Genomic DNA, 25,267 nt, shown 5'->3' with positions numbered 1-25,267 from the left:
AGAGTGTCTGTATGGCTATGGAAATGGCTGTGAGAGTGTCTCTATGGGTGTAAGTATGGGCATGACAGTGGGTGAATGGGTATGTCAGAGAGTGTGACTGTGTCTGTTCAGGTGTATATATGGGTGTGACACTGCCTGTATGGGTATGTAACTGGATGTAACAGTGCCTGTATGGGTGTAGTTGCAAGTGTGAAAATATGTCTATAGGTATGTCAGAGGGTGTGAGAATGTCTATATGGATGTAACCTGTGGGTGTGACTGTGCCTGTAGGCAAGCGTATGTAAGCGAGAGTGACAGTGTCTGTATGGGTATATGAGTGTGTATGAGAGTGTCTTTATGGCCATGTAAGCGGGTGTCAGAGTGTGTCTATGGGTGTAAGTGTCAGCGTGAGAGTATGGGTATGTCAGAGGGTGTGTGAGTGTCTGTAAGTGTGGGAGTAAAAGTACTTTTATATTTTATTTTGAGTCGCACTGGATCCGCAGAGCCTTCACAGAGTTGCACGGGGGGCATCGCTGGGGCCCGCGAGGCTATCGCGGATCTCACGAGTGGAGAAAAAAATGGTTTTCTGGTATTTTGGACCCCAGTACACATGCTTGCCCCTCTTTTTTAACATACACAAGGGGTTTTCGTGTAGTTCCTACAAATCTGCAGTATCTGTGCATTGTTCGGACAACATAAACTAAGGGATTGGTGTCTAGACCGATTCTGGACAATCCCGCAGGATTTGTCAGCCTATATACCAGCTAGCCCACAGTGCCACTATAAGCCCAGTAACCTTACAGAGGAGCGAATAATCTCTGGCAACCACTGAACATTATAACTCTCGACCCTTCAGGGATCGTGGAAACAGTGCAGTACTTTTCGCTCAGTCACTCGTGCTCATTTAGTCTCAGAGAGATACAGAATAAACGTTGGGGACGTTTTCAATAAACATTTATCGAACCAGCGTCATTCTTGAATAAAACATGTTTGCTGCGACAATCATTAGACCGAAACAAATGTAAAAGATTACGAGCACCAATAGAGTAAATAAAAGGTAGAGTTCTACCATGGTGCAGAAAGAGTGAGTATATGCAGGCATATAAACATGACAGTAACCAAGCGTACTCCTAAGATGCTAACCCTACCTAAGTGTACCTACATGTATCTAGCATGTATGAGGGTGTAAACCCAAGACTCCCCCTAGGAAAGAGCCAACCCCATTATCTGATCGGAGAGAATGAAGGACCCCGTCTTGGTCTCGAGTTGGACACCCCGCAAGAGATGTCAGAACGCTGCGTGCTGTAGCTTCTGCAGGCCGGAATCTCAGAGTCTTGTGTCAGCATGTAAGCTTCTCCTCTGTCTATCTTGGGAAGGTATAGTTCTTTTATACCATAAAGATAGCCTAGGGGTTCCTATCAGTATCGATATGTTGTGAGTACGATTATGTAAATGAGCCTAAATCAATACCAACAAAACGTAGTTCTTTCACCCAAGGATGAAGATGACCATGACTTTTATACAGAGTATGTTAATCCTGGTATGTACGTCATGTGCAGGGGACTTTTCTAAGAATCCTCATGCCTAATAAATTAGGCTAGTTTCAAGGAAACCGATGACATTTATTCAGCACATAACTGGGTAAAAGGTCAGTGCTAGGACCGTTATTCAGAGCAAGGTAGGACAAATATAGGTGAAAGGTCGTTTGCTACTTAGGCCTAGTTTGGGGTACATAACGGGGTCAGGGAAGCTCTCACCTGACCCCTTCAACTACTATCCAAACCACGTTTTAGCCCTGAACACTATTTTCCAACATATAAATTGGCGTCCGCAAGTGTTCTGTGAGGGTACAGCCAGCCAATCAGGGCCTTGCTCTGGCATGCGAACCTGTGGATCCTCCGCGGGTGGATCCGCGCCCCTAGATATACAAATTTGGATTTTGGTTAATATCTCTAAAATTACTGAACCGATTTACACCAAACTACCCAAACGCACGACTCTGTACCAAGATCTAGCTTCCTGTCACATTTGGTGTAATTCCGTTCAGTGGTTCGTGCTGTAGACCTCTTCAAAGACCCTATGGGAATTAATATGCGGAAAACACATTTTGGGATTACCCCCCTTTTTTCTCAGCCCCCACTTCACGGATCACCCCAAAACTTTCCAGACAGTAGCTGAAGCGAGCGTCGAATTTGTTTGGAAAATTTCATAAAGATTCGTCAACCGGCGCCAAAGATATAGGCAACTGAAAAACAGCTTTTTAATAGAAATTAGGTCCCAACTATAACTACCTACTGGCGAAAGCTTTATAACTGCTAAAAAACCTTTACAATATATAACAGTGCAATAAGGAATCCACACTTGAGGAAATCTGTGTTTCTTGTCTGAGTATTTTGGTCGTAAACAGAACCTTGACTGCTGAAGGATAGATGCTTCCGTGCCTTTTTCCATCAGACAACACATATGCTTTCCTGTCAGACCACATTCTTCCATGTAGATGACCTCTGGGTCTGTCATACTATGTACATTAATAGATATGGCATTCTGCTGTTTACCAGAACCCTTTGCTGTTGGTTAGGCATTTACACACATTAATCCTGCCATCCTTTGGGTGTCATTCACATTAATTAGGCCACCTAGTCTTCACAATGTGTGGACTTAAACATTCACAGGCATGACATCAGGATGGAACATTCACATACACGCTGCCAGGATGATGCTTTACCATACACATTTCACGCCTGTATACACACTGACATCACATCAAACTGTAAGGTACTCTTTGCATAAGCAGACACCAGCCTAGTCTGTCCATCCAGCTTTACATAGTATCATATATTAGTGCATACACTTTCGAAATTTACAGGCTATATATCCATTAACCTCAGGTTGAGGGTTGTATAGTTGTAATCTAATTTTGTCTATTAAGCTGTACCTCTCCACGACACAACCTCAAACTAGATCAGCTGATTAAGAGATGAAAGACACTTCTTTGTTTTAATTATCCTAGAGGACTGTTTTTTGAAAAATATAAAATGGAGCCCTAATCTTCTGCCAATATTAGTGTAACGTGGCACCTACTGGCAAGGTGGGCTGATGAATAATTCTATATTACTGGCTTGAGACTGACATAGCCTGTGTCTCAAAACTAGTTTTTGAGATTAAATTTATTGTACCTGTTTTACAGCAAATCTCATCATAGCTATGCGAGCCAGTATATAGCCGAGCAGGATGGCACCTTCCATCTCGCACGATCTTCACTGGATACTTTTGCAATCTGCGGATCAGACCCTTCATCAAGCCAAACTGGATAAGCTTCCTAAAACACAAAGAACATTGTCACAGCCTCGCAGGGAAGGTGGTTACTGCATTACAAAATATAAGATGTTGGACTGAAAAGAAAAAAAAAGAAACTCACAGGCAGGAGCAATGGATTTAAAACATATTGATTTCAGCTTAAGCAAACACTGTACAGAAAACAGGTCATGTATTACTTGGAAGGAGCAAAGCATTCAAACATAAATCACACTCCAGAGGAACCTAGAGTAAACCTTTACAGCTTGATTTTGTTACTCTGGAGTGCCAGACCCACGGAGAATACGGAATACCTTTGCTACCAAATTGGATGACAATGCTGCTGGTAGCCCTGCGGTGCCCATGGAAAACAACCTGACCCACCTAGGATACTGCACAGTAAACACGGATAGCCTCAGGACCCTCTAAGAGCCTCTCTATAAGAGGTGCTAACTAAGGCAACAGATCAAGCAGCTTGTCTCCTTGCAGACTGTCAACGCAGGAAAAAGGGTACATCTCAGCATAGGAGCAGCTATCCCACAAGCATAGCACTTCTGAACCAGGGTCAGGGATTATGGATTGTACCTTCTCCTTTATACAAGAAATGAATTTCACATACACTGTATCACATAGGGAGGAATATCAGACTTATTAACCAAACTATGCAACAGAGGGGATACCAGACTCACAAAACACAATCCATTTACAATATGAAGAATCAGACGTACACTAAATTTCCACAAGGTGAAACCCTAGGCATATACCGCAGAATGCCCATCAAAGAACCACTCCAAGACACAAGACACCATCTCCCAATAAAAACAAGTTACTTACCTTCAGTAACGCTGGCTCAGACCAAAAAGTCCTGCAGCATCACATGGGCAAGGGGCTCTCCTGCGGGGCTTGGTTATCAAGGCAGTAGTGCTTCGTGAACGTGTGCAGACGTTCTGCAGCCTGTGTGATGTTCTACACAGGCACTCCACATGCAAATACCATGGTGACAGCATTGCCGCCGGTGGAATCATCCACAGGTGTTCTTTGATATGATCAATATATAAACGTACTTTTTGGGGGGATCCAAGTGACACATGAATGATGTGGATTAAAGAACGCTGGAAGGGTGAGGAACTGCCTGACATGAAACAGGGTGACAACCTTTGGTCAGAATGCCATCTTGGCCTTGAGCAGCAGTTTGTCTTTGAAGAATATGGTGTATGGTTGCTGGACAGACAGGGCTTGCAACTCAATCATGAGATGAGCTGATATTATCGTTATGAGGAAAACTATCATCAGAGCTGGAAGACGCAGAGAGCAGCTATGCACCGTCTCAAATTGAGCGCGCATCAAGAACAAAAGGACCAAAGTAAGACTGTGGCGCAAAAGGTTTGAGTGTGAGGATCCCTTTTAAAAACATCGACAAACACATTCAACATTTACAACATAAAACAACAAATTGTCCAGAACAGATGGTTTGGGTGGATGGACACCTATCTGCCAAGATGATATCAAACATCTTGGGAGGGAGGTCAAAAGCAGTCAACTGTTGCCGCTAAATCTTCAATCAAGGACTCTGCTCCTCTGCTGTAACAGAAGATCCTCCTGAAGAGGTAATCGGATTGGAGGACAGATGGTCATGGCTATAAGTTCTGTGTACCACACTCTCCTGGCTAAGTATGGGGCAGTAGGATAGGTTGGGTTTTGTTCATATTCAGAACTTTTGGCAGTAGAAGTGGTAAGGCATACAAAAGCCCCAAGCTCCTCTCCAGGTGGAAGGTGTCTCCGAGGGAGAACGGCCTTGGAATCTGCAATTAGCAAAAGCGTGAACACTGCGTGTTCTCAGCAGTGGCAAAAAGATTGAGCTAGGGTTCTTCACATTGCTGGAAGACATCCTGTGCCACCCCTGAATGTAATTGCCATTCCTGAACCTCTAGGCAATAAAGATGGAGTTCGTCCGCCCTGGCATTTAAAGATCCCGCAAGGTGAGGTATGACCAGGGAAAGGCCCTGATGGCTCAACCAGTTCCTGAGATGTAAAGCCTCCTGGCACAGAACTCATGATCCTACCTCACACCCTACTTGTTGTAGTACCACATGAAAGTGCTGTTGTCTGTGAGTACCTGCACCAATTTCTCATTAACAGACGGGGGGAGGCTTTTATTGCCAAGTGAATTGCCCAAAGCACCAGCAAATTGATGAAGACTTGGGTCTCCGACATCTTCACATCTGCTACCCGGCATCCCTGACCCAGAAATTATGCACCTGTCACGACCGTCAGCTCTGGGTAGGGTAGGGAGATGGGTGAGGCACTTGTCCAATTGCAGTCTAGCAACCACCACTGCAGAAACTTTGCAGTCTCCTCTAACACCTGGATGGAATCCGATAGGTTGCCTTGGTGCTGAGCCCACTGAGACATCCAATCCCACTGCACAGCCTGCATTTGCTACTTGGCGTTGTCTATTAGCAGGATTCAGGAGTCCAAAGGGTGAAGAAGCACTCGCACTGAGAACCAAGTCAAAGAGTGAAACATTGGCATCCTAGCCAGAATATACTGGACTCGAAATGGAGGGAAGCCTCGAAACAGCAGTGTCCAGGATGGTCCCAATTAAAGGAAGCCTCTTTTAAGGAGTCATCAGTGACTTTGGTCATCTGTGGAGAATCCTAGAGTGGTCAAGAGATTGGCTGGAGGTGGTCCAAGACTGTTTGAGGTGAGCTCGTCATCTGCAACAAATTGTCAAGGTCAGGGAAGATTGGTATTCCCAAACTCCAAAGATGTTTAGCGACTCCCATCATCACTATCGTGAACACCCGAGGGGCACTGGGGAGGATGAAGAGAGCACCAAGAACTGAAAATGCTTATGTCCCACTCAGAACCACAGGAAACATATGTGGGACTGCCGGAATGGGATGGGAAATACACATCTGCAAATCTAGTGCCACCATCCAGTCACCTGGACTGAGGGCAGACAGAACTTGGGCCAGGATGAGCTTCTTGAACTTGACCTTTTTGAGGACGAAGTTAGAGGGCGAAGGTCGAACATAGGATAAAATCCTCTGTCCTTAATCGGCACAAAGAAATTACGGGAGAAACATCCAGTCACTATTTCTAATGCAGGCACTTTCTCAATAGCTCCCCTTTCCAAGAGAGCCTGGATTTACTTCTCTAAAATGAAAAAGTGGAACTCATCAGTCCAATGTGATGGTTTGCCTCCCGCTGAGGTGATAATTATCCAGCCTCTGACTGAGTGACAATGTGCCACTGAGGGCAACTAAAGGAGTTTTGAAGATGTGGCAGGAGGGGCAGGGCACTGGGTAGTGTGTTGCCCCTGCAAGCCTGGATGTTGTCGGCCGGATCCCTGACCTCTGCCTCAAAAGGACTGGGAGGTCTGCTGTTGCAGAAGCTGGCCTTGGTGCGGCCTCTGCTGGATGCCCCGTCCAAAGCCTTGAAATGGGTGTTACTGTTGAGGATAGTGCCGCCCAGGCACTGAAAGGCTACAGGAGTGTGCTGTGGCTCTGCTTCTTTTGAAGTACTCCAGGGCCGAATCCTCTCCTCCAAGGGAGGGTAGCCATCAATTGGCATGTCCATCAGAAACGCTTCGACAGCACTGAAAAAGCCCATGGATATTATGCATGCATGGCATTGAAGCACAACACTGTTACCGGATGACCTACCCAATCAGTGACAAACTTTAAAGCATCCTGTATGCTTTGTGCCAATTGGCATGGAACTCTTCTGGGACCATGGGCAAGATCTCGCTCACCATGTCCCATTACACCTATGAGTAACTGCCTAAGAGGCAACTAGTATTGACTGATCTAAGAGCCAGACAAGCAGAGAACATCTTTCCCCAAAATTCTCCATCCATTTAGATTCTCTAGGTCTAGTCGGGAAAGAGTTAGGGTTAGCCTGCTTGTGGAAGCTCACACCACATGACTCTCAAGAGTAGGGGCTGGAGGAGAAAAGATGGGACCACTGGAGCAGGTCTGCGCAGTTAAGAATTTGCCTGTTCACAGGTGGGCAAGATACAGGTTTTGCCCAAGTGCCCATTAAAGGAATCCGTTAGGGCCTAACTGGCTGGGAGGAGTTCTGAAGAGGTCTGCCCATGCTGCAAGACCTCATGAGGCTATTTGTTTTTACCTCAACAGATGGCAATTGGAGGTCAACAATTTCTGCAGCCCTCCTAATACCTACAGCAAAAGACGGTGATTCCTCTGTGGAATGTCTGATATGACAATCAGTTATTCACCTGACTTCGGTGCTGGCATCGACACAAGGGGAATCAGCAAAGATTTTTGTGCAAGATGGGAAGCCCATGCAGGCATAGGCCCCAGAGTCGGGGCTGACCCTAGAATGGGGTCCAGAGGCACAGTCAGAGTTGACTGTCTGGAAGCCTCTACAGATCCTTGGGGTCTGTAGGCACACCGGAGGGAACTAATAGGGTGTCGAATATTCTTAGCATGAGCTTGTTGAGGGCTTAGCCTTGTTGCTGTGCCTCAAAGGGACCTGGGAATTAGGATTGGATTGGAAAAAGTGAGTGGAATCGACTCTGCAGGGGGGGAGGGGAGGAAATCGGGAGGTGAATGACATCTATTTGGCTTCTCTTGAGATGGTATACGTGACTTTGAACAAGACTGGCCCTTACGCGGTTTACAGCAGTGTTCAGCAACATAGAGCTTGGCCTCCTGGTCCCAGGTGGCATTTGGGTTCATCCAGGCATAGTCTTCACACAAAATCGAGTCATGTGAAGAGCCTAGACACCAGAGAAATACCTGGTCTGGATCTGTCATCAACATCTACTTTTGAATCCTGAGATGTTTTTCAGCACTTCCCTTGCATCGTGCTGCTTTGCATCAACTCCATACTGCCCCGGAAATTATGCCAGAGCCACAAATAGCTGCCTCCCCTGCGCACTGACGTCAGTGTCCTTGTCTGCACCGACGCATGCAGAGTTGCAGTAAGCTGGCTCTTTATATGATATCAAAATTAGATATATTCTGTAAAGAGTCCAGGGGTGCCCTAATAAGATGACAGGGGCTTGCTATGGCAATTCCAACGTGCTCTTCTAGGGGGCAGTGTGGTCGAGCAGCCTTAAGTTATCAAAGAGGCGAGCAAGACATCTGAAAATACATACAATGGTCAATAAAAGACACACGACTCAAGAAGGAGATCCACGGCAATTTATAAAAATAGCAAGTATCTTTATATATGTTTAGGCATCAGAAGAAAATCGTTCAGTTAAGTATGTTTTTAAATAGGAATTCTTTTCAGTTCAAAAAGTCGACATTCAGGTGTAGTACAGCGACTTATGAAACCAATCTCCAGGAGTTAAGGTGAGTGGTGGGCAAGGTCCAAGGCAGCACCAGCAAAACACCACCAGCAGCAGTAGGGCGGCCAGGTCCAGAGGTGCAATATAGCGCCGGGTGCCCATTGTTACTCTATGGGGATTGGTCTTCGCATAAAGAGGCAGCAGGCTCGGACTGGGAGGCCAGTCAGGCTGAACCAATAGGGGGGCTCAGGCCTCACTATGTTCAGGGACATAGGGACACCTCTTCTCCATGACCCAGGGGCGAGGAGTGTCTTTAGGCATTGGGGTTTCCTTACCAGAAGCAGTCGCGGTAGAGGGGGCCTGTGTGCAGAGGTTGCAGGCGATGTCAGAGTTTACTGGGGCAAAACCATGGTAAAATCTGTATCTGGAGGACTGGGGATCATGATGACACCATTGGCCCACTTCAACTCAGGCTTGGAGCGACGGGTGAAGTGGTGTCTTCAGGTGTCGGGTTTCTGCGGTCACGGAGTCCTCACAGAAGTCTTTGGATGCCTGCAGGGAAGCAGGTCTGTTACTTCTCGGGGGTCTTGGTTCCTGGGTGAAGTGCTGGCAGGTCTCCCGGGCTTTGGGGACTCAGCAGCTGCAGGACAAGTCGACTTTTGGCGCAACTGTCAAAGTCAGCAGGCAGGCCGGCAGGGTTGGTGACAGGTCAGTTGCTGGTTCTTCAGTTCTTGCAGGATGTGATTCATCACATTCTTCTTCGGCTTTCAGGTTGGCAGGATCTGATTTCCTGGTACCAGGGGCTCCCCTAAATACTGAATTTATGGGCGTTGGGTGAGTATAGGGTGGTAGCCAATGGGCTAGTAACCCTTGAGGTCACTACGCCCCCTACATGACCACTTCCTGTGGGAAGTGGGCATAACCCTGTCAATGATGACCACTACTGAAAAGTCATACCCACATGAGTTTAGGTTAACTAAGGGATGGTACTAGCCTGGGGGTGGGCATGTTAATTTCCCACCTGTCCAGGTGCCAAAGGTCTCCGGACAAAGGGGGCTTGGCCTCCTCTTGTGAGGGGAGCCAGATTTGCATTTCAAAGGCGGGAGCTTATTTGAAGCTCGCTGGCCTAGGAGTGCTAATAAGTAGGTCATCCTGAGGGAGGGGGTGTGAAACACCCTCTTCCCGTGCAGGGTTTGTTTCAGACCTCCTGAGAGCAAAGGCCCTCACCCTGGGAGATCACAAATCTGTCTCGGTGGCTGGCTGGCAGATACCAGTCAGCCAACACACCAGAGGCATGTAAGTTTTCAGGGGCACATGTAAGGTGCCCTGTGTGTGCATGCATTCACAAATCTACCACTGGAACCAGGGTGGGTTTGTGAATACGAGATGTTTGACATCAAACATTCTTATTCTCAGTGAAGTAATCATGTAGCTGGGGAACTCGTTTTCACCAGTGTCCAGCACATGTTCTAAAATGGCTTCCCTGTTCATTTGCACTGACAGTAATGTAACTGACCAGCACAGGGGCATATCTGCTTATGCAGGTACACCCTCACATGTAACATTAAGCACCCTGCCTTAGGGCTGTAAGGCCTGCTGTAGGGGTGACTTACAAATACTACATGCAGTGTTAGGGGACGTGGCACAAAGGGATGTGTGTCAGGTCGTGTTTTCACTTTTGTCTGCACCATAACACACAGCCTGTGATGGCAGCCCTGCATGAGTTTGGTGAGGGGTCCCTGCGGGTGGCACAATTTGTGCTGCAGCCCTTAGGGGCCCTCCTTAGTACCTCATGCCCTAGGTACCAGGGCTACCATTTAGTAAGGACTTCCAGGGAGTGCTAAAGGTATTGCCAATTGGGGAAACAATGGTACATTTTTAGGGAAAGAGCACTGGTACTGGGGACCTGGGTAGCAGGAACCCAGTACACTTCAGTCTAAGTTGCATCAAATACCAGGCAAAAAGTGGGGGCGGGTTACTGCAACAAATACCCGGTTTCCTACAGGAGTCCTTTGTAATCAAATTGTGCCAGAGTACAGATCTCTAATTGGAATTATTTAATATAGATCAACGAAGTCCACGCCACAGAACCGAGAGGAGGGTGGGTAAGTGTGAAATCTGTGATTGAATAGAGTATCCATCAGAAAGAGCATTATTAAAGATAATTAACATGTTCTTCTGATGTTGGATTCCTCACCTTGTGAATAGATTACAAAGCAGTATTTTCCCAGTTGGTGGGTCTGTGGAATGACTCAGACCAGGAAATCCTGCAGGTCTGAACAGGCAAAGTGCTCCTCCCAAAAGACCTGAAAATCCAGGCAGTAGAGCTATGTGAATGTGTTAACTAATGCCCATGTTTCAGCCTCACAAATATTCAACCCAGGTAATCTGCGCACCAGTGCAGTGTAGAAGCTGTGGCTCTGATGGAATGATCCTGCAGGCTTTCCAGAAGGCTGTTCCTAGGCCCGTTCATAGCAGATCTTTACACAAAGGACAATCCATCTGGAGATGGTCAGATTCTGCACTGTTCTTCCTTTCTGTACTGCTCTTCCTTTCCCAGAAAAACCTACAAAGAGCTGGTCATCTACCCAGTCATCCTTGGAACGATCGATGTAGAAGCTCAGAGCTCTCTTTGGGTCCAGGCAAATAAGTCTCTCTTTCTACTTGGGTGGATAAGGAGGAGAAGAGAACATCGACAGGGTGATAGACTGCACTAAGTGGAATGGCATTACAACCTGTTGATGCTGATGCAAGGTTTGACACGACCTCTGCTGCAAACCTCTTCCGAAACCTCAAAAGGGGTGATACAGTTGTGGAAACTGCTGTGCAGGCGACGCTATGCTGAGGGAGTGAACTGTTGCTTTCCTCTCTTTGAAGCTCTCCAATGCCAAGTCCATCTTGTCTCCAAAGAGACAGGTACCATCAAAGGACATGTCCAGGAGTGATTGTTGGACATCACTCAAGAATCCAGAGTAGTATATTTGGCGGTTGACAGGAAGGAAAGATCCTGGCTTCGCTCAGGTGCCTATGAGAGTGTCTGTGAATGACTCAAAAAGGGCAGGAGTTGCTTTGTTGAAGTATGGCATGACTGCTGGACTTTGCTTTCACTTTTACTGTGGGCAGCGGTAGGGTAAGGACTTTCACTGCCTTCCTTATCACCATAACAAAATATCTAGAGTCCTCCGTTGAGGGACCAGGCGGGGAAGTGAGGCCAGTACCAAGGGATGTGTGTCAAGGCCAGAGACCTCCAGAAAGGCCAAAATCAGATTGTCATCATCAAAAAAGCTGGGATTCATCATCCCATTCACTGTCACTAAGTTGATCGGATCAGAAAAACTTTATGGTGAAGGAAGCATTCAGTATGAATTTGATTGAGGCATCAGTCGAGGAGGGTGCAACTTCATCGAGGTCGGCTTGGATTAGCTTCCTATAGAACCTTCGGTTCTTCCTCCAGCGGTGTCAACACACAGAGAATCAACATAGGGTTTCAGCGCCGTGTGAGAGTCAAGAGGAGGCATCAGCTCAGGTATCAAGGGGGGCACAGGAATTGGCTCAGGAGGTACAGTCTGCCTCAGGGACGGATCTGCAGGCAGAAATACAACTGGAGGCCTCCTCGAATCAGTGGGGCCTGGAGACGCAACAGAGGGAGCCAGTAGAGCACCAAAAATGCACAGCATGGCTTCTCTGAATGCCTGGATCTTCCACGGCATCACAGATGGCCATTGAAATTTGGGGGATTTTGGGACTGACTGAGAAACTGGATCTGTGAGCTGTGAGGGGAGACTGAGGTTGTGGAATACCCTGACGTCTTCCCAACTTCTCCGGACAAGACGACGTGGAGTTGCATTTCGACTTATTGTGTTGCTTTTTGGATTTGGACTTGCCTTACTATTATGAGTGGCAGTGAAAACACTTATGAGCTTTACAAGCTTTCTATGATGATCTGCAACATGGAGTTTGGTGTCATGGACCCAGATGGTTTTTGGATCCATCCGAGATCACGTGTTGCGTGATTTCGATTTATGTGAGGAGCCCAGACACCAGAGACCAACCTTGTGGGAGTCGGTCAATGACATATGTTTATGGCTTTACACCTGTAGTCTGAGGAGAAGACATGTCCTTGGTACACTACAAGCATTTTGGACATAAGTTTTTTGTCAAGTGATTGAAGTAAAGGAGGAAGCGCAGGATCAAATTCGGAAGACACAGAACGAAAGAAACTGACGATGTGCAGAGGTGGCAGTTATATTGTGGCCTCCACATCACTTCGGGAGCGGGATGAATCCAATGCAGAGCCGCATGATACCACCTACAAATGGGTGAGAGAACTGGTGTGAAAATCCCTGAATCTTGTCTGGCACCTGGGAGACTCACAAGATGAGGAATCTGTGGTTAGAAGAATCCATCAGGCACTTTATTTTTCACACTTCTGCTTGTACATGCAGCTTTTAAGCCACACTAGAATGGTCTAACAGTACTCTATACAAAACAGTAACACAGGACAACTGCATGGGAGTTGAGACAGCAATCTTCGTTTGCCTTTATTAATGACTTACTGTAGGAAAGTGTCCCTTTTTGACATGGTCACCCCCGCTTGTTGCCTTGTATTTGATGTAATTTCGACTGGGAGTGCATTGGGTTTCTGCTAACCAGGTCCGTCCCCAGTGCCAGATCTCTTTCCCAAAACTGGGCAACTGTATCCCAATTGGCCTTACCTTTAGTACCCTTTTAAGTCCCTAATAAATGGTACCCCTGGTACCTAGGGCCTGAAATAATAAAGATGGTCCTCCAGGGCTGCAGTACGAATTTTTTAAAACGTAAAGTATTTCTGTTGCAAAACGTACTTAGCTGATCGTATTGATTCTGGTGCCTAAACATATATAAAAATGTGTGTTATTTTTATAAATTGGAGTGGATCTCCTTATTGAGTGGTTTGCATCATTTATTGACTGTGTGTGTAATTTGCAGATGTCTAACACTACTCTGTGATAAGCCTAAGGCTGCTTGACCACACTGCCCCCTAGAAGAGCACCTTGGGATTGCTAGAGCAAGGTCCTTTCCACTCATAAGGGAATACCTGGACTCTTTACACAATATACCTCTTTTTGGTATATCATATAAAGAGCCAGATTCCTGCACTTACACGTATTATTTTATATGTAACACAAAAATCTATTGAGTTTCTGTTGCAGAAAGTGACGGCTACAGCTAGTCAATGACGTTGCTTGAGAAAGCCAGCATGGCTGAATGCATATGGTCAACGCCGCAGTTCGAGCACTTAAGTCGAGAAAGAGGAAAATGAGTGCTGCCTTATCCTCTTGAATGTACATAAAACTTTGTGCCTAACCTTTCATCCACTCTTTGCAGCTGTTGGGTATAGCGGCAGATGAGGTCTCGCACTGTGGTTCCAGGGCTCAGCCCGCAGTAGAGTTGGAAGACATCACGGAGACTGGCTCGTTTGTGACCTTGGGGAAAGAGAGGATGGAAATGGTTACGGCCAATGAAAGCAAAATACTGGCAGCGCTGACTAATTACATTGATTGTGACTGAAGCAGCCCTGAAGTGCTAGAAACATCTTCAAGACAACCGCCTCACACTGATGAGCTATTCTGGAACCAGCTACTTTGCCACAGCCTTGGGCAGGCATGACATGCTAAAATCAATTACATCTTCGTATGGACAAGTAATCCTGCAACTCATTACGGTACAAGAGTCTGTTGCAGATCAAAAATGCTAAAACGAACACAATTTCTACTGCCTCCTTCAGACCAGCAATGCTACAACAACCTATATTGTCCCACGCAAATACAGAACGGTAGTGCTGAAACCAGCTACATTAACAAAGTTACATACAGACCGCTAATGCTGGACACAATTACATTACCCACGTAGAACGTGTAAATGGTGAAAGCCATTTTATTACCACAACTTAAAGACATGAGAAACAAAACAAATACATCACTACTCCTAAATAGGGACTACCATTGGGGAGCCCAACGTTGTGTTCCCTGACTCAAACTGGAAGTGCAGGGACAAATCGCTACTCTCCTGTAGTAAGAAATGCTGCATTCTTATTTCTAAATGGCCCTCCATTCAAATTTGAAAAATATTTTTTTACACAAAATATGTATATACATGCAGAAATACAAAAACTGTGGAGAGTCCTCGTCTACAGCTGGCCGTTTATACACTGTTTGTATGAATCATCGCTCAGTTCCACAGATCTTTAGGAAACATTTAGCTGGACCAAGCTCAAGGTGAGTGGAAGAGGAGGTTGTGGGGTAAATTGAGGAGATTTGGCCCTAAGGGGAATGAAGTTACTTCAACATGTGAGTAACATGTTCTCCCTCCTCTTACGTCCAACTTCCTCCATTCTGAACATATGGGAATATTTCAAAACAGGGGGATGGCAGAAGTGATGGCCATTGGTGTGATACCAGAATACCGTGGTCAGAATATCATCTGGCATAAATATAGCGTCCTGAATATTGTCTACAACAATATTGCCGCACTGGAGTTAATAATCCAAAATCCTTTTTTTTTTTTAAAGCTTTTTATTGAAATCAGGACGAGAGATCAAATCAACAGTACATTTGAAAGTACAAAAATAATTTATACATTATCATATCAATATATCTTGCAGAGCATGGATATAGATGTCTGAATTAAGTTTCATAAACGAAAGATTCATATTTGTTCAATAGCAGGTATAACAGACAGCAAGAAACAACAAAACAAAACAAAACAAAAAAAAAGTTCAAGTAAATGAGGACCCCCAGATTCTATCTAGCCTCTGTAGAGATTTAACTCCTCTAATTTTAGCAAGAGAGGATTTCATAGTATAGATTTCTCTAACAAGAGTTCACCATTCCATCACATGTGGTGGGTTGCTTGCGATCCAAGTTCGAGCTAAAGTTAATCTAGCACAACCTATTAAGATATTGAAAAGATCTGATTGTGGGTCTGCTGGTGAATTGTTATAGATCTGAATACCAAGCAATACGTTAGTTATGTTAAGTGTTACTGGTCTAGACAAAATCAGAGCCATTCCTTGTTTTACATTAGTCCAGAATTCCGTAAGTCGAGGACACGTAAACAGCATATGTTCTAAACTTACAGCTAAAAGGTCGCATTTGGGACAACTAATCCGTTGGTTATCAGTACTATTACTACACCACTTGAAAAGTCTTTCGGGAGTGTAATATAGCTGACAAATAGTTTTATAATACTGTAACCTCAGGCTGGAAGAATGAATTATACGATTTATATTACAGATAGCAGAAGAAATTTGATTAGCTGTAATATTTAAGCCTAGTCGAGAGCTCCATTTCGCTGCTATTTTCCCACAATCATCAGGTTTATATAAAATTAAGACACCGTATCCAAAACTAATAAATGACCTATCCTTGCTGGAGTAGAAACATTCCCAAATATCAGAGTCAAGAATATTTAAAAGCTTAATTTTACGAATGAGATAGTCATGAATCTGTATATATTTGAAGCGTGATGTTTCAGGTAGTTTGTAAAGTCTACTAAGAGTCTCAAAAGTCAGAAAACCGTCATTGCCATATAGATCGCCAAGTGTTTTTATTCCAGCATTTTCCCAAATTTTAAATGACCCGTCGTGAAATATTCCTGGGAGACCTGGGTTCACCCATAAAGATAATTGGGGATGATAGAGCGTCGTATTGCATTTGGTCAGGATCGATTGCCAAATTTTAAAACTGTCTTTGGCGGTCTTAAATTGAACTCGTTTAAAGTAGTTTGGATCGTTCATTTTTGCTAAGAACATATTAGAATCCTCACCCAACGAGAGTTGATAACAAAAACATGTATTCTTATTACGAATAAACAGGCTACGCAGGCGGCTGAGAAAAGCTGGAAAAAAATATAATCTAAAATCAGGAAAGTTAAGACCACCTTTGTGATAGGGCGGTTTGAGTAGATTAATTGATCTGCGAGCCCTTTTGTATCCCCATATATATCTGCTAAAGATCCCCTCTAATCGTTTAATAATCCAAAATCCACACCCAAAGAGACGATATTTATGTGAGCATTTATTAAGACAAAATATTTATGCCAGATGATATGCCTGTATAGGACATTCTAATATAAAGTGGCTAGAGCTTTCCTAATTACAAATTACGCTTCACCATGGATGAAGGATCACGAGTCGAAGGGCTGCAGCCACTCTTCTCATCGCTTGCTATCATCATACTCTGGTATCTGAAGTGGTAGGTTGCCAGACGCAAGCAGGTCCCCACTGCCTCCACATGGGGCCCATCCTTCAGTGACATAGATACAGACTTCTCCCAGTTTACCTGCCGCCAGAGTCATCCCAACACAACTTCAGCATCTCTAATATGCGGGGGATGGAGCAGTTAGAATGTCGGATACAGAGAGGCAAATCCTCCACATACAGGATATTCTGTCCTCTACCTCATTCCTCCATCAGGAACCTGGCAGCTGCACATCCCAGAGCAGCCACTTTGCCAGATGCTCAATCACAAGAGCAAACAATAGGGCGTGAGTGGGAAGCACAGTGGGGTACCTTATGTTATCGTCCAAGGCTCTGACAACTCCCCATTCACTCTCACCTGGGCCCAGGGGGGCTGCATAAGTAAGTGCCACATATTTCCGAAATTGGGCACGGAGAGCCATCCTCCTCAATATCTTGTAAATAACTAAGCAGTGGATTGAGTTAAAAGCCATTTCAAAGTCCACTTACAACGCAGTCACTGGCCCCTCAAGTTCAACTATGCATGTCAGCGTCACCCGGAGACAGCGCAGGCCATGCCTGGTACCCCTTACTGGTATAAAGTCATTCTGATCAGTATGGACCAAAGTACGAATCACCTTAGCCAATCTAGTGGCTAGAATTTTGGGCAAGAGTTTTACTTCAATATTTCTTAAAGATATTGGCTAGTAGGACAAGCTTTTGCCGGTGGGGCTTAACGGGGTTTGTAACCACCGTGAATCGTGCACCCCGCAGATCCCGTGGGAACATGGCCCCAGCAAGCGCCTCAGAATATAGTGCCTGGAGATGTGGCAACAGCAGCGCTGCATACTTTTTAAGGAACTCCTGGAGGAATCCATTTGGACCCGTGGCCTTTCCAGAAGGCATACCCATAATTACTATTATGACTCTCCTAGATTATGATAGAGAGGTTGAGCTCTATTCTATCTTTCATTGTTAGTGCACCAAAAATTAGATCGTCCACTATTGAATTCCCAGCTTCTTTCAGTGGAGGGTCTTGTCTGGAATACATCTTCCCATAATAGTCTGCAAAAATCACTGCACTCCCAACTGCATCTACGACTAACTCACCATTGCTGTCCTGTACAGAGGAAATTATTTGTGATTCAGTATCACTATTAGTGAGCTAATGAAGCAGTTTGCTTTCCTTATCTCCCCAATCATACAGCGTATGCTATGAGTGCAACCAGACTTAGCCTGCTGAATACAATAGCCTCGTCTGCAGGGTATTCTTAAGCACTTCTAGCTGTCTTTCTTTTCTACTTCCTCTGTTGAATTGGAATTCAAACCCATATCTAGATGCTTAATTTGCACCTTCAAGCCCTCCACTTCTTGCCCCTTCACTCTACCTGCACCTCTACAGTAGGACTTGTCCTGTCCTCTTATCACAGCTTTGACCCGCTTGTATATTTAATCATAGTTAGCATGTATTTGCCCTTTGTAGTCTTTTAACCTCCTTTGGCTTTGATATTCCTGTACGTTTGTTATTACCGTAACTCAATGTTAAACTATTTCCTAGCCTGCTTGTTTGAGAGGGCAGTAGGGCTCAAACTTGATATTGTCATGACCTGGAAATTTCCTTTTCCAAGCCACTTTAGGTGTGCTCCCAAGAATGCCAGCACAACCAAATGACTGCCACTGACTCCATCCCGCAGAGTTTGAATGTAATTCTGCTGATCAATTTAAGTTGTACAAAATTCAATGTTTTATTACTGTATCTGAAATTCTGCCTTGCTCACCTATTTGCTAATGTCTTCATGAATATAAAATAGTTGTAGACATGTCATGTTTTGTTTGCAACTGTAGATGGGCCCTATTTATTGGTCGAAAACACTAAGTTGTTCCACGAGTCCCCAAGACAAATGAAAGACCCACAAGGACAGCATATTATCCAGCTGCACATTAACCACAGAGACCAAAAACAGCCTTATTATTCGTTGTGCCAGGACCAACTAAATTACATAAGTGTTGTTTTCCACCCAACTAGATGCAACATCACAAAAGAAGTATCCTTGTGCATAGATTAGGAAACAGCTTCAACACCTCTGCATCATTCACAGGACATACCCAATATAATAGCAGCTTTGCCATCCAATGAGTCAGAATAAACTACACAACTAAGTTTCCATTTAGTTAGAGTTGATGTCCCACAAGCCACACTAAACATTGCCTTAGCCTTGTTATACATAGTCAATGAAGGCATTACCACAGCCACGTTTTAGACATTCAAACCCAAGTACATTAACACTTTACCTATCTAGAGTGCAAAGAGACCATTACATAAGAAATCATTTTCTGTACCAATCCCCCACTGCCCATCACAGTTACACTGAATCTGCTTTCCTACTCCCACCTTCCGTCTCTGCTTGTGGTGATCCTACCTGGCTTAGTAACATAGGGTAGGCACTCCTCCTGTAAACATTTGTCATCTACCAGATCCTGGACCAGCGGCGTGGTACAGTATACATTGGAGTACTGGAAGATGAAATAAGAAGAGAGAAAAATGGTAGTAGAACAGTGAACAATAAATGGAAACTACATTTGAAAACAGCTTTCAATAACTATAACAAACACGGATCTTCAGAAATTTGAATTAGCAAAAATAAGATCCTTCCTGTGCCCAACAGTGAACACAATCAAGCTCTTCATGCTAAACCAGGTAATCTAACCTGACCCAACACTTAAAAGAGAGATGCTATCCAGTAGTGTTTACACGTCCTTCAAGTAAAACTACTCCAAAAACAAAAATTCAGCAAAAGGAGATGTGCTTGGCTCACAATCCATATACAAGCCTCCAACCACAATGCTATTTTAAAGAGGCGCTCAAGGGCCATTTTAAAATAAGTATATCACAATTAAATGTTCCTCTTATGATCTACTGCCAAAAAAATCACTAATTCATAAACTATGAATTTGTACTTCCTTGTTGAATGATCGCAAATATTGGTGGCATGATCTTTTTAACCAATATGGTAGCAGAAAGTGCTGCCAAGCGATAATATTTAGTATGAGAGGAGAATCTGCTGTTGTAACCATGCGATTTATTAAATTCATGAACAGATTAGACAAGTTATTTAGTAAAAGAGGTGGAATGAGAAATCCTTGCTTAGCAGCGATAAGCTACTGTTTAACATGTAAACTGGCTGTGTTTTGGGGTTAGGTTGCTAGCAACATAAGATTCTGATGTTCGCATAGGAAGACTATATTTTGGCACATGCTTGAAATGCATACAATGCATACAAACTTTGTCCTATCTTTCCCCTCTCGCCTTTTGCTGATCATGGTGAGATTTATCTTTATTCATGTGCGGTTTTAAAATACGCAGAATGGTTTCAAATGTTTAATATCAATTTGAATAATTTGCCTTTTTGCACTGATTGAAGCCATCTACAAATGTTAGTGGCAAAACGCCCGAGCTGGGCTCTTTATGAACACTTTGCACTGTTATGGTCCTGCAGAATGTTCATGGTTTTTATTAAATGTAATAAAAGATTTACCTACCTTACTTTACCTTATAATAGGCTGGTATTCTATCCCCTGGAGCCACCAGAACCTCTGGTATTGGTAACTCTAATGGTTGGGGGAGAACTACTTGACAGATTACTAGGTCACTTGAAATTAGGCTCTTATATCGCTGGATGCCACTGTCCAAGGACACTTCAAGATAGAATTGTTTGTCATCCGGATACTGGTATATGGAGGAGGTCTTGTTTGGTAATTAGCACTCCAAAAGGTGCATATAAAGAACATGGACCCTTAGGAGACTAAGCATATGTTCCCTTGTAAGGAAATGATCTGGCATTTAACTGGGTACATGAAGCAGAGATTATGTGAAGCTTTAGTTTGGGTCCCCTGCAAATCAGAGATCACTGGGCAGTGCCTAGGTTAGGTACTGTTGTCACAGGGCCACAAGCATTGGTTAATTTCCACCTGATAACCAAGTTTTCCAACGTGCACAGGACACTTGGATCTCCCAGAGCAGTGACAACAAGCAGTCAAGCCACAACTTAAGGTTTGATGTGACCTAGAAACTCAGACAAAGTGATACAGTAAATAAGACACACCAGAAAGTTCAGTCAGAATTCTGACTTCTAGGAACAACAGGTTTTATGTTACTATACACAGAAAGCAAACCATCCTAGCACTTTCTGGCAGCTTTGCTTTAAACATTGGTTAGTGCCACAAAATACCAATACTTGCTGTGCATTTTTACAACTCACTGTCAAACTAAGGCAAAAAGCAAAATAATAAGGTCTTAACTTAAATATTGAAATTATTTTCTTCTAAAGTCTGACGTAAATCATCGATTTTCCATGAGAACAAATTATATATGCTAACAATATTCCACAATATTGTACACCTCTTTCTGTGATTTATTTTGTAGAAATAGGCAGGTACTAGAAAATCAATCTTAAAGGTCTGGCTGTGATTCTTTCTTTTTAAAAAAAGGGTGGCTTGTAGGAGCTTGGGAGGGTAGTGCAGATGAGTAAACTTACATGTTTTCTACCTTGAAAGGCATACTCCTAATTGGTGCTGCAATTATTCATTCCGATTTTAATGTGCACTGCTAAGGTAAACTGATGAAATACATGATCTGTTTCTATATTTACTATGTCGAAATGTGAAAGACACCATCTTGTTTTATGATGGAGTTGTGATCTATGGTTGTCAGTTTGTTTTGGATGATTTGGAAGGGAGGGATCTTCTTTAAATAAAGAAATGTTATAAAAGTACTGGAAAATGAAGTAAATAGACCCAGAATGTATATCCTACGCACCCAACAATGTAGTTAAGTAAAAGAAACATATTAAGTTCAGAGTTGTACCACATTATAGTGGATGAAATATCAACCCACACATATACTGTGACAATAATATTGACCCACCGAATGTCACCATAGAAAAGTTAATAACAAAAAAATCTACAATTATCTTGACAATATTTTGGAGTCCAGATCATCATCACGACATATGTGGAGGTCGATAATTTGACCATGATAATGTGTCCTAAAACCATCAATTTCTTAAACAAGTTGGAGCAGTATAGACCCACTCTCTAGGACACATAGGGTCACACTGCCCAAGTATTCCACAGGTCTCAAAATTAACCATTAGCAAGAGGAAAGTTTTCTCAAGCAAGCCATTTGAAGAAGGGGCCATTCATAGGCTTTGCACAGTCAGCTCCACAGTACCTGAAAGGCCAAAATGTTCACACAAAAGTTAAATCCCATAATGCTCACCTGCAGAATGGACACCAAGGTCACCACTCCATAGTACCTACAAAACAAGAGACTGTCAGCAGTGTTTAGACTCTTGCATCAATGCGCCAGTTTTGATTTCAGAGACTCCATCTAAGATGAAACACAAACCTGTGGTCTAATTCTAACCAAGCAGATGTAGTGTACCCCTTACAAAAGAATTGGGTCCACTGTCCTAAGTATGCTTCTAAAATGTATTTGTCACATAAACAATCGAAGAGAATGTATACATCATGACTATGCAGCTTATAAACTAGAATACTTTTAAGGGTCCTTTGGATGCTGTTCGAGGAGTACTCTTAACCTTTCCACATACCAGCTCACAGGGCTCAAGTCCCACCTGCCATAGACCGGCGTCTGTGTTGTACGGGGAGTATTAATGCCCTAAAGGAAACAGCTTACAGAGAGAGTTCCTTCTACTAAAGGGTATAGGTAAACTATTAATTATGTTCCCCGAGATTCATTGGCACAATTTACTTTGGTAAGTCGAATTTATTCATCTTCTTGTACATCTCGGGTATAGGCCACCAAAAACATGAATCAACTATCAAAGCAGTGCCCCACTGCAGCTAGTGTAGCTAGGATAAAAACAGTGCCAGATTAGAGTTTCTGCAATAATGTTTTGAGGATCCTGACATCCACTCTGGCATTAAGATCAACATATTGCTGATATGCCCACGGTATGAATGCACCTATCATTTTACATTCAGGTTATGCAGCTTCCTTCTTCAAATTGGAAAGATTAGGCACTGGCAAAAGCACTAACAGAGACTCAATTAAAAAATAAAGCAATAATGAAAATATTTAAGCTAAATGTACAAACTAAATATCAGCACTAACCTGTCCAGTTGAAAAGTGTAAATACATTATTTGAGGAGACTTGCAGAGCTCATGGGCCTTCCACCCTAAAGACACTGAAACCCGAAAGATCGTTTTCAAAATAATGAATTTAAATGACACCTATTAATTTGAGCTCAATTTAGCCACATTAATGCTCGAAAACCCAACTCAACGCTGAAGAACAGTGTACTACAGCAGAAGTTAGTAACCTAAAAGAAGAAACAGCATGTCAAGGACTCTCATAAAATGCCCAATTATATACAGAGAAACCAATGATCCTTCAAATCTTTTCTGTACTTATCTGCCCTCAAGCCACGGATACCATCCTGTGCTTCACAAAGATGTCTAGTGTTTTCAGTCCAAACCTCTTAGAGGCAGCTCTGGATACTGAGGTATTCTAGCCTTGAGGTGAAGCACCCTTCGCTTTTAAAACACGCATTGGCAAAGCCAATAGGTCGTGCCTTTGTGACCTATTGGCTTTCCCAATGCTTTACTAGTAAAATATTTTTTGCTGATGCTATGTAGTAAAGGCAAAAAGAAAAGAAAAAAACGTGATTACTTGATGCTTGGATGAGCACAGGCAATAATGTCATGCAGCTGCGTGCTCGTGAGATGAGGTATACACGTGCATGCATCACCACACATACTGAATGAGGGAGGCGCCATTTTATTTATTTTTGTATTTACTGATCCAAGATGGCAGACGCCACTTGGAGTGATACATTAAAAAATAATTTTCTGAAACTTGAGTAGCCCAGCAGCAAACGGGTGGTGCTGGGCCCTCCAAAAATTGTAAAAGTAAAAAAAAAGAAAAAGGAAAGATTTTTTTAAGGACCATCAGCGGTGGGTAGCAACTAAGAGGCAGTGGCCACAGAGGGATTAAATATACATGTTTTAAATAAAATCCCAGGAAAGGGGAGGGGTAATAAAGAACCATGGAGGCACAGGGTGAGGGAGGTTATCAAATGGAAAAAGCTGCACTCTAGAGAGAGAGAGAAAATGGTCTGTGGGGAGTAATACGGAATGCCAGTTGTGTATTTCAGGGGAAGCTGCATATGAGGGAGGGTGCTAGAAAACACATGCACCTTAGAGGAGTGCTTCGAGAAAAAAATAGAAATGTTTTTCAAAATGTGAGCGGCGAAAGGATACAAGAAAGTCAATCAAAAGAATGGTAAAGAGGCTGTGGGTAAGGACAAGAAGAGAAAGGCAAGCCATTAAATAAGAAGCAAGCAAATAAAGAGCCAACCAATGGTAAGCAATGGGCGGACTCTAATCCCACTGTAAGGATTTGGTATTGTCTACAAGATGTCTTTCACAATAAGACACCTAACAGCGGTCTGTAGGTGACACCTAAAAAAGGGCAAACTTGATGTGTCTATTATAGGGTTCAAAATATGTATTAAAAAAAATCTTTATGAAGGAAATAGCATGGCCAAACTGAAGCGATGAGGCCCATACTGGCTTGTAACTCCTGATCTTTCTGACCACCACGTGTTTTGGGAAAGATGCATCACTGGGCCTGTTTTAAGCAGTCTAGTTACAATTTACCTTTTCTCAAGATATGAAAGGGACCTTGAGTACTCTCCAAAAAGATCTATATCCACATACCCTCATGCAATAACAGCTGTGCATGGAGAGCGTTACTCCTAAAACAGTGTTCTGTTTTATCCACAGCATTTACCACACCCTCACTTGCAGTGGATGTCCAATGAAGAGCAATGATGTGCATGTTTTTTTAGGGGCACCATTTTTGCTGTACGCCGGGAGAGGACACTACTAGCAGTGCCATGCAAAATTCATTCAGCTGTCGTAATATAGACCCTGTTGCTCTCCTCCCCCACCTTAAGTGTGCAATAAAAAACACACATAGATCAAAGATGCCCTGTAGTGGTGTGTGCACACAACTGTGAATGTGCTTCTTTACAAACCTCAGTCCATGCAGGAATCGTTTCTTGACTAGTCCTGTCTGACCACAGTGGAACAATACACACAAACTCCCAAGCCAGCCCTCTCAAAAGTGGGAAAGAAACACGTGGACAACACAGCTAGAAAGTAAGGAACTCCATAAGGAAAATGGTACTTTCCAATAATCATCAGTTTGCAGGTTGTGGTGTTGCAGATGTATATGCTGGGCACTCTCCTGCTATCTACATTTGGGTTCAGATTATTACCCCTTGTGTTTTTTTCGAAGTCCTTTTTTTCATCTTCAAGGATGATTAGAGTGATTCATGATCATGTTCCTTGAGATCAAATGCTCCCAAGCACAGATAACGCTTTCTCACATTATGTCAATTATTTCAAATGATGATTTATGTCTGTGTTATTTGTGTTCTCGTGTAATAAATTGATGTCTCTTCTACCACTAAACCCGGGGAAG

General features: G+C 43.6%; 1 protein-coding gene across 2 annotated transcripts in view; it reads right to left on the bottom strand.

Moving 5' to 3' along the window:
- Positions 1–25,267, bottom strand: part of NPRL2 (NPR2 like, GATOR1 complex subunit) — a 141,454-nt gene that overhangs the window by 7,388 nt on the left and 108,799 nt on the right. For both annotated transcript variants that reach the window (XM_085625157.1, XM_085625158.1), the window contains exons 8-11: positions 22,033–22,069; positions 19,175–19,268; positions 13,884–14,001; positions 3,156–3,298 (exon numbers count right to left, since the gene is read on the bottom strand). In XM_085625157.1, the coding sequence (XP_085481283.1) occupies positions 3,156–3,298; positions 13,884–14,001; positions 19,175–19,268; positions 22,033–22,069 (392 nt within the window). The remainder of the gene's footprint in view (positions 1–3,155; positions 3,299–13,883; positions 14,002–19,174; positions 19,269–22,032; positions 22,070–25,267) is intronic.

Source organism: Triturus cristatus, chromosome 9 (genome assembly GCF_964204655.1).
Source record: "Triturus cristatus chromosome 9, aTriCri1.1, whole genome shotgun sequence".
NCBI classification, from domain to species: domain Eukaryota; kingdom Metazoa; phylum Chordata; class Amphibia; order Caudata; family Salamandridae; genus Triturus; species Triturus cristatus.
This window is presented reverse-complemented; position numbering and strand designations above follow the sequence as displayed.